General features: G+C 32.5%; 2 protein-coding genes and 1 long non-coding RNA gene across 3 annotated transcripts; 1 reads left to right on the forward strand and 2 right to left on the reverse strand.

Moving 5' to 3' along the window:
• Window positions 1–1,173: 1,173 nt before the first annotated feature.
• Window positions 1,174–1,882, forward strand: LOC123214756. The gene is made up of 2 exons (XR_006501891.1): window positions 1,174–1,533; window positions 1,683–1,882. It is a non-coding gene; the product is annotated as an uncharacterized LOC123214756 (long non-coding RNA).
• Window positions 1,883–2,363: 481 nt separating this feature from the next.
• On the reverse strand, window positions 2,364–3,222 carry LOC123214952. Its single transcript, XM_044634981.1, has 2 exons — window positions 3,106–3,222; window positions 2,364–3,021 (listed from the first exon to the last, which is right to left on the reverse strand). Exons 1-2 carry the CDS (start codon window positions 3,218–3,220, stop codon window positions 2,654–2,656), a joined length of 483 nt encoding a protein of 160 aa, XP_044490916.1. The 5' UTR covers window positions 3,221–3,222; the 3' UTR covers window positions 2,364–2,653.
• A 2,026-nt stretch (window positions 3,223–5,248) lies between these two features.
• On the reverse strand, window positions 5,249–5,872 carry LOC123214987. The gene is made up of 2 exons (XM_044635014.1): window positions 5,714–5,872; window positions 5,249–5,624 (listed from the first exon to the last, which is right to left on the reverse strand). The coding sequence occupies exons 1-2, from the start codon at window positions 5,826–5,828 to the stop codon at window positions 5,359–5,361; spliced, it is 381 nt and encodes a 126-aa protein (XP_044490949.1). The 5' UTR covers window positions 5,829–5,872; the 3' UTR covers window positions 5,249–5,358.
• Window positions 5,873–8,172: the final 2,300 nt, after the last annotated feature.

The raw sequence follows: 8,172 nt of genomic DNA on the forward strand, positions 1-8,172 counted from the left end.
AATTTAATCCCCATTTTTTTCTTGCAAGAGAAACCCTTGTCTTCATCTTGTTCCCAATATAGGGATGATGGAAAATACCCTTCCCCTCCTATCTCCACTGGAAAAATTCTTCACACGGTGAAATAATTTAATCCCCATTTTTTTCTTGCAAGAGAAACCCTTGTCTTCATCTTGTTCCCAATATAGGGATGATGGAAAATACCCTTCCCCTCCTATCTCCACTGGAAAAATTCTTCACACATTCCACTCTCTGTTTCTATTAAAAATATAATAAAATATTTATTAAAATTTAATAAATATTTATAATAATTTAAAACTTTTAAAGATAATACAATATGTAAGGGTTTAAAAAATATATAATAAAAGAGATAAACTAGAAAGACGATAGATAGGAAGGAGATAAATTAGGTATATATCTATTAATATCTTTGATTACATAAATTTTATTCATTTTTATCTTTACCTTACCTTATTCCTATCTTATCGCTACCTTTATCATAAAATTCTCTACTTATTTGAAGAAGGGTGGAGTGAAGGCCCAATTTCATAGATGAAATTGCTATTTTATGTGATGATGTAACAAGGGGAGGAGCGAATCGTATCTCATGAAAACAACTAGTGAAGATATTTGAGGCCATTTTAGACCGTTCATATATTTGTGGTTCTCATTTAAAATCCTTTTTCTATTCATGTGGAGCCCACAAGGGTCAAGTTGCAAAAGTTAACCAAGATCTTTTCAAGATGAAGGATTACTACTCCGTTTAAGGTTATGATAGAAGACTAACTTTTGAGGGCTTTCCGAATGCAAAAGATCAAATTGGTTTACATATTTTGGGATACTGATTAGTGGTATTTTTATTATAGTTGATAAACTTTAACCTAATTGAACACACATGCATGCGAAGAAGAATATAAACATATTCGTTGGAGACTATAAAATCGAAAGTGATGACAAACCATTTTCTTTTTAAATTAATTAGGATAAATATTTTGAAAAAGGAATATCAAGAACTTGGGAAGTTTGCATTATATGTATCGGCATAAGATGATAGAATGAAGGAATCATGAAGGCCTTTATATTCTGACAACGACAAAAGGATGAGGCAGTGGTGGATAAAAATTCTCAGGGTGATTACTGATTACCAATAATACCAGTAAAAAAGACGAAAGAATCTGACACAACTGTAACTTAATTTTAAGTGCAATCCAGGTCATTTATTCCATTCTTTTCAACAGTTTCCATCTCCTTTGTCCCAGTACTCCTGATTCTAATTCCTCACAGTTTCACAACTCTGCAATATATAGCCATGTTCCGGAGAAGAGGATACATAAATAGTAGAGCCATTTAGAGATACATATACACACAAAATCATAATGGCATCATTGAAGCATGAGAAACCTGTTGGCACCCAAGTCAGTGGACAAAACAAGAAGGAAGCTTCCAAAGTTAGTACCGAAGGTGCACCCAAAGCTTGCTGTTCAAAGTCAGCCCCAAAAACGACTGCTCAAAAGCCTCAAGAACCTAAGAAGAAGGTATACATATACTTTTGTGTATATATATATATATAATATATATGTCGTTACGTTATTTATACGTGTATTGTGTTATATCTTACTTTTCATATTCTTGATTTACTCGTAATTTGCTTGAGCTAAGGATAAAAAATTTGTGGATTGTGCAGGGATCAAATGGAGGCAAACCAGCAGCGAAGAATTGATACGATGTGCGACAAAATCATCAAGACCTGAATTAGTAATAATCTAATTATAAATAACTATATATCAAATATCTCAATTCATATAGACGAGACTGGTCATCTATGTAAGTCTTTCTGCAGCTTGTTAGGCTTGCCCTTATGAAATAAAATATTATATTAATAGAGCTTGTTCCATTCAAATAGACGAACTTTTACAACTGAATAAAGAGGTTTAAGACTAATTATAAGATTTGTAATATATAAATTGATACTTTTACTAATTAATTTTTCTTGGTACCTTAAACAATTATACAATACATGTTCATCTTTACAGAGTACTTTCAAGTTTCAACAAAACTTTGATCTCAAACTACCTTTAATTCAGTCATATAATGGATGAAATTAATACATAATATATCAAATGTCGCTCTGCATAATTAAATGGTACCATACGAGGGCCTTAATTATAATTTGTAAATGAGTTATCAGTTGGACTATTCTTCAGGCATCATGAAGATTGTTTACGGACTTGTCCTGATGGTAAAGCATCAGGACAAAGTTGATGAGTTGATGACTTTCCTCTGGTACCATTGATCATGGAAACCAAATTTGAAATAGGGTTTAATAATGGGGAGTAGCTTGCGATAGAAATTAACACGGTGGGTCTTGGAACTATGACAAAGTTTGTATTAGCATGCTTGAGAACAGCAAGAACAAGCTCTCATATTAAAACATAATAACTAAATCATTTTAAAATACACGAAGGAATAGAATGTGTTTGCCTAGAGAAGTACTCAAAGCATACGCGGAGGCGAAGTTCTTTCCATTAGCTTTCATCGATCAAACACGAACACAAAACATCTACAGTTGAATAACCATAATTACGAAAACCCAGTACTACCTGCCGCAGTTTGTTAATTTTTCTATGCATCCTTGACTACGAGCTCACAACAGAACTACGGGTAATCACCGTTCCCTTCATACTCCGGCGGAGGCGGAGGTTGGTAACTAATATTGCAACGAGTGATAATAATATGTCTATTACCATAAGAGTCATATCTTTCATACGCACAAGTCCCACTGTAACTACTCGGAGCAGGAGGAGGAGGAGAGGTGTATTGTTGCTCAGTCACATTATTTTGACCTACAGCAGTAACCGGTGGAGATTGACTCACATTTCTTACCGTCTCATAAGTTGTTTCAAATGAGGGGGGAGGTGGCACAGAAGGCGGAGCATCACCATTGGCAGAACCACTATGATCCGATATACTAGGTTTTGCGCCACTTTTACTTTGGTTATGTCCAGGACCTTCACCAACAGGAGCTGCCAAAACAAATAACCCGTAAAAATATGTATAGATATAAGTAAATTCGATGCACAGAGACAAGAAAGTGTATATATACACACAGTTTTGAGGAGGAGAATATAATAATCTTGCCGCAGGGCAACTTGGGATGAAATAGAGAACTGTGATTAAGACAAATCCGGAAATGAAAAGAGAAGAAGTCCTCTGCCTCTCCATTTCTTAAGGCTAAGGTAATTTGCTTTTGCATGTCTTTATAAGCTGCATGAGGAGGGGGAGGTGGTAATTACTAATTACATAATTCTTTATTTAAAAAAATTAATCCAGGATTAAAATATATTACATTAACATAGCTGTGAAGAGGAACTAAAATAATAAAATTACCTATCTAAATAATAGTATATTACTATATAAATAGATAATTTTAAATTAAAAATAAAATAATATTTAATAATTTAATAATAAACTATCACGTATAGTCAAATTTATGCGCATTACTTTTTTTAAGTATTGTTACTTTTTTGTCATTTCATCCATACCACTGAACACGGGAACTTTAATGTGATTGATGTCTGTATGTCAACGTGGAGTAGCTCGTGATAGAAATTTATCAGAAGACTTGGTCAGTGTAGGTCCAGCTAGGAAATATGATAGATTGTACTGTATAATTAACAAGGATGTGATGATGTTATGCTGCTTACCTGTAACTGGAATGCTACGTTAAGCGTCAACGCATCCCAATTGTGGACTTTTAAACAAGGATGTGAAAGATTTGAATCCAAATTTTTAAAAAGAAATTTTAATTTTTTATTAATTTTGCTAATTTATATTACATTAATTTGATATTTACTATGTCGTCATTTATATGTTAAACTAATGTATACTGTCAGCTAAATTAGGTTACAAGAATCGAGACAAGAGATTAGCATATACAATATCCTTCAAAAGATGTTTACCCTACAAAGCCGTCTAATATGGAGGAGAGAGCTGGGCCTCATATTTCTTACCAATGTTCATAATAAGTTTGTATGAATTGTCAAAGCTCGTGCTACCTTTTTGTTGTAACATTGCCTGGTATAGACAAAATTCATATACAACAATATTTTGAAGCTTGAAACAGCCTTCAACTTGATTCCGGAAAGGTTGCCTGATTCTTACGTTAGACGACTTAGAGAGTAAAACTGTTTATATTAATTTCTTTTTTAAAAATTCAAGAGTGAATTTTGTATTTAATAGTTTTTTTAGTGGCATCAGGGGTTAATAAGTTATTTAATTGGCTTTGGAGTTGAGAGTAACTTGGTTTTATTGACTAGGGATTTAGAGCAATTTCAAATACTCGAGGGATTTTTAAATATAGATATGCATACGGGTTTTGGAGAATTTTCCTTTAAAAAATAAAAAAATAAATAAACTAACCAATGTTGTTTGTAAATAGTATAGAGAGGAGGTCAGAAAGATTTTTTTTTATATTTGAGAGGAGGTGAGAGATTCTATCTTAAACTTGTGGGGAATTATTGAGAAAAAACAAACCTCAGAGGAGGCAAGGGATTGTAAAAATCTTATTTGAATGAGTTGAACTAATTGCATTAGATAAAAACTTTAGATCTAGTATTTGGTCTCATAACTGTTACATCAAATAAATCAAGGATTTTATCTTTTTAAACTTTTGTTTTTATGTTTGAAATCAAATTCTTTTTTATTCAAACTGTTTATCAGGACCAAGCTGATTGAACTTGATTATTCCATAGTAAAAAGAAGTGTTTTGGAAAATGAGGAGCATGAAAACTTGATGAGGAATTACTCTTTATGATGAGTCCAACTCTATGTATCTGATTTTATCATTAGAAATGACAGTAAGTAATTATATAATTTATTACCATTTTGTTTCTGTATTGAATATCCATACCAATTACATTGATAATTACAACTTGTCGATCAGAATATATGTTCTCAATGATGTATGCAGAGTTCATTATCTCTTAATTATAACATGTAGCTAAATAACAACCCCTTTGAGAGAGACTTGCGGGGGAGCAAAAATCAGCTAGTATCCCTAAGTCTGCATATCTTATTCCTTGCAATATGAAGATTAACTAGCTCTACCCTGGGTTAATTTGGACAATAAGGCCTTCAGTCTATAAATCACAGTTTTTGTCGTTTTTGCTGCAAGTAGATAGCATTAATTCCACTTGTGTAAACATATATATATCTACATATTGCCATTTGAAACACAAACACAAAATTGCATGAGATTTCAAATGATAGCTGGATCCATGATTATTGCGTAATAAATAATAACAAAACCTTTTGCTTCGGACCTTGAAGCAGATTGCCTGCCTGGTTAATTAATTAAGGAATCACGGTGACGCTCCCCTATTATAAAATCCAACTGGTTCTCTTGGACTACTTGTCGGTCTCTGAGGCAAACAAGAAGCATATGGTCTACCTCTGCCACATGAAAAGACGGGCTTAGTCCCATTGCGAGTTGCCTCAGAAACCGATATAGAAGGCGGAGGTGGCACAGAAGGCGGAGACTCACCAATGGCGGAACCACTATGATCCGATATACTAGGTTTTGCGCCGCTTTTACTTTGGCCGTGCTCATCAGCTTCCCCGACAGGAGCTGCCACAACCAAAAAACCCGTAAACAAATATGTATAGATATAAGCAAATTCGATGCACAGAGACAAGAGAGTGTATATATACACGTACAGTTTTGAGGAGGAGAATATAATAATCTTGCGGCAAGGCTAACCGGGATGAAATAGAGAACTGTGGTTAAGACAAATCCGTAAATGAAAAGAGAACAAGTCCTCTGCCTCTCCATTTCTCAATTTAATTTGCCACTTTCTTAAGGCTGAGGTATTTCGCTTTTGCTAGTATTTATAGCTGAGTAGACATACATATAGCGTTTCTCTTTGACAAATTCAGTTGGATTGGTTTTTTTTTTTTAAATCTCGTCCAGACCACTGAATACGGAATCTTTAACGTAATGATATTTGTATGTTAGTATGGAGAAGCTTGTGATAGAAATTTATTGGAAGACTTGACCAGGGTAGGCCTAGGAATATGATAGATTGTTAAGTATTGTACAACAAAGAATGCGCTGATGTGACCTACCAGTGGAATGCTAAGCTAAGCCTCTACGCATTCCAGTTAAGGACCTTACAGAGAAAAGTATTAGATATAAATAATTTTTTTGGGTACATTTATTATAACATTTTTTCATGTTTTTTATTATATTTACTAAATATAAAAATATTTTTGTCTAAAAAATTTATAAGTAATAATAAAATCAAAATCATATTAATAATATTTTAATACATAAGATGAAAGTAATAATTTAATTAATGATATATTATTGAAGTGTATTAAACCTATAAATGTGGAGATCGAAATTCGTATTACACAAAATCAATTAATTTGTGTTAAGATTCAATCTATCACATTTATATACCACTCACTTTACTCACTTTAATTAAATGTGAGACTTTTCTCTTTTAATCTTCAACACTTTTCCTCAAGTGGAACTATTATAAGCTGTTAAACTTATTGTTTGATTGAATCCATTTCGATGGATGCATTATTACTTGTATTTAGGAACATTTTAGACTATTAGGCCTGTTATCTAGTTTATGCTTTGATACTATGTCAGAATATATTTGTCTCTATAAATGTTAAGATCAAAACTCATATTATACAAAACTAATTGGTTTTGGTTTTGTGTAATATTAGTTTTGATCACCACACTTATAGACTTGTGCTCAGATATCATATCAAAATATATTGGGTTTATAAGTATGGAGATCGAAACTCATGGTTTTGTGTAATACAAGTTTCGATCTCCACACTTATAAGTTCAATATATTTCGATATGATATCAGAACTCAAAACATAATAGGTGGGGCTAACAACTTAAAGTGATCATGATACTAAATGTTAACGTATCTGACCAAACAACGGGTCTAACAGTCTATAGTGATTGCATTTGAGAGAAAGTATTGAAAACTAAAGTCTCATATCTAATAAAAATAAAATAAATATTGTATGATAGAGTTTAATACAAACTAATTAATTTTATGTAATACAAGTTTTGATCTCTACACTTATAAATTCAATATATTTCGACATATATTACTTGTCATATCCAAAAAAAATCAAAATATATTATTACCAAACAAAGTTTTTTATAAATTATTAGAATAGTCTTTCAAAATCATTATACAAACGCCCCATAAGTGTCAAATTTTAGATCTAATATACAAATTGGAAGAAATCAAAAGAAAAATGTTACACACACACACACATTACCTGCATTTGATTTTCTCATCATTTATATGTTTAACTAATTAATGTATCCTGTTATCTTAATTAGAATTAATGCAAGAGTTGAGATAAGAGATTAGCATATACAATATCCTGGAAAAGATACCGTCTAATTTGGGGGAGAGAGGTGGGCCTCATGTTTCTTATCAAAAGTTCTTCTTCGTTTCAAAGCTTGGGCTACTTTTGTAAATATTGGGGCTGACCCAACAAAATTCTTATACAACATTAAGCTTGAAACAGTCTTTAACTTGATTCAGGGGCTGTATTTCTGTATATGGTCCACAACATCCTACAAAGATTGCCTGATTCTTACGTTATTAGACGACTTGCCATCGTCACCTCTGTGAGGTTTGGAAATAGGGGGGGCAAAGAAGTCATATAACAAAACACAAATGATAGAATAAAAATGCAAAGTCAATCGATACGGTATTTTAAAGATGATGCCACATCACTTTGCATTAATATCTTTTTAACGGTTGTATTTCTCTTCTTTAAAACTAAGAGTTGTCTTACTTTTGAAATAATTATAGAAAAGATGGAAATAAAAATGAGAACTTACATACACACGAAGAATAAAGCTAGCAATTCTAATAGACTAGTATGATTGTATCATTGGAAGGAACGTCCTCACAGGAAATTAAATGATAAAACCCAATAAGAGAAATGAGAAATTAACTGTCTGGACAAGACTGCTTCCACTTTTATCATCTCATCAGGTTTTTTTGAGTTCCAAAATCAAATGGATTAAGGACTTACAGTACAATCCCTGCCTAAGCAAAAGGAGACACTACAAGAGCACTTGACTTCCTACATGAACAATATCTGATCTAAAGGGCTAATGTCAG

Source organism: Mangifera indica, chromosome 4, assembly GCF_011075055.1.
Source record: "Mangifera indica cultivar Alphonso chromosome 4, CATAS_Mindica_2.1, whole genome shotgun sequence".
NCBI classification, from domain to species: Eukaryota; Viridiplantae; Streptophyta; class Magnoliopsida; order Sapindales; family Anacardiaceae; genus Mangifera; species Mangifera indica.

Bases quoted from the DNA above. Each gene is read 5' to 3' on its own strand.
- LOC123214952 (XM_044634981.1), bottom strand. From the start codon at position 3,220: ATGGAGAGGCAGAGGACTTCTTCTCTTTTCATTTCCGGATTTGTCTTA. The intron at 3,022-3,105 runs GTGTGTATATAT...TTGTTTTGGCAG, and splicing joins ATATTCTCCTCCTCAAAACT to CTCCTGTTGGTGAAGGTCCT.
- LOC123214987 (XM_044635014.1), bottom strand. From the start codon at position 5,828: ATGGAGAGGCAGAGGACTTGTTCTCTTTTCATTTACGGATTTGTCTTA. The intron at 5,625-5,713 runs GTACGTGTATAT...TGGTTGTGGCAG, and splicing joins ATATTCTCCTCCTCAAAACT to CTCCTGTCGGGGAAGCTGAT.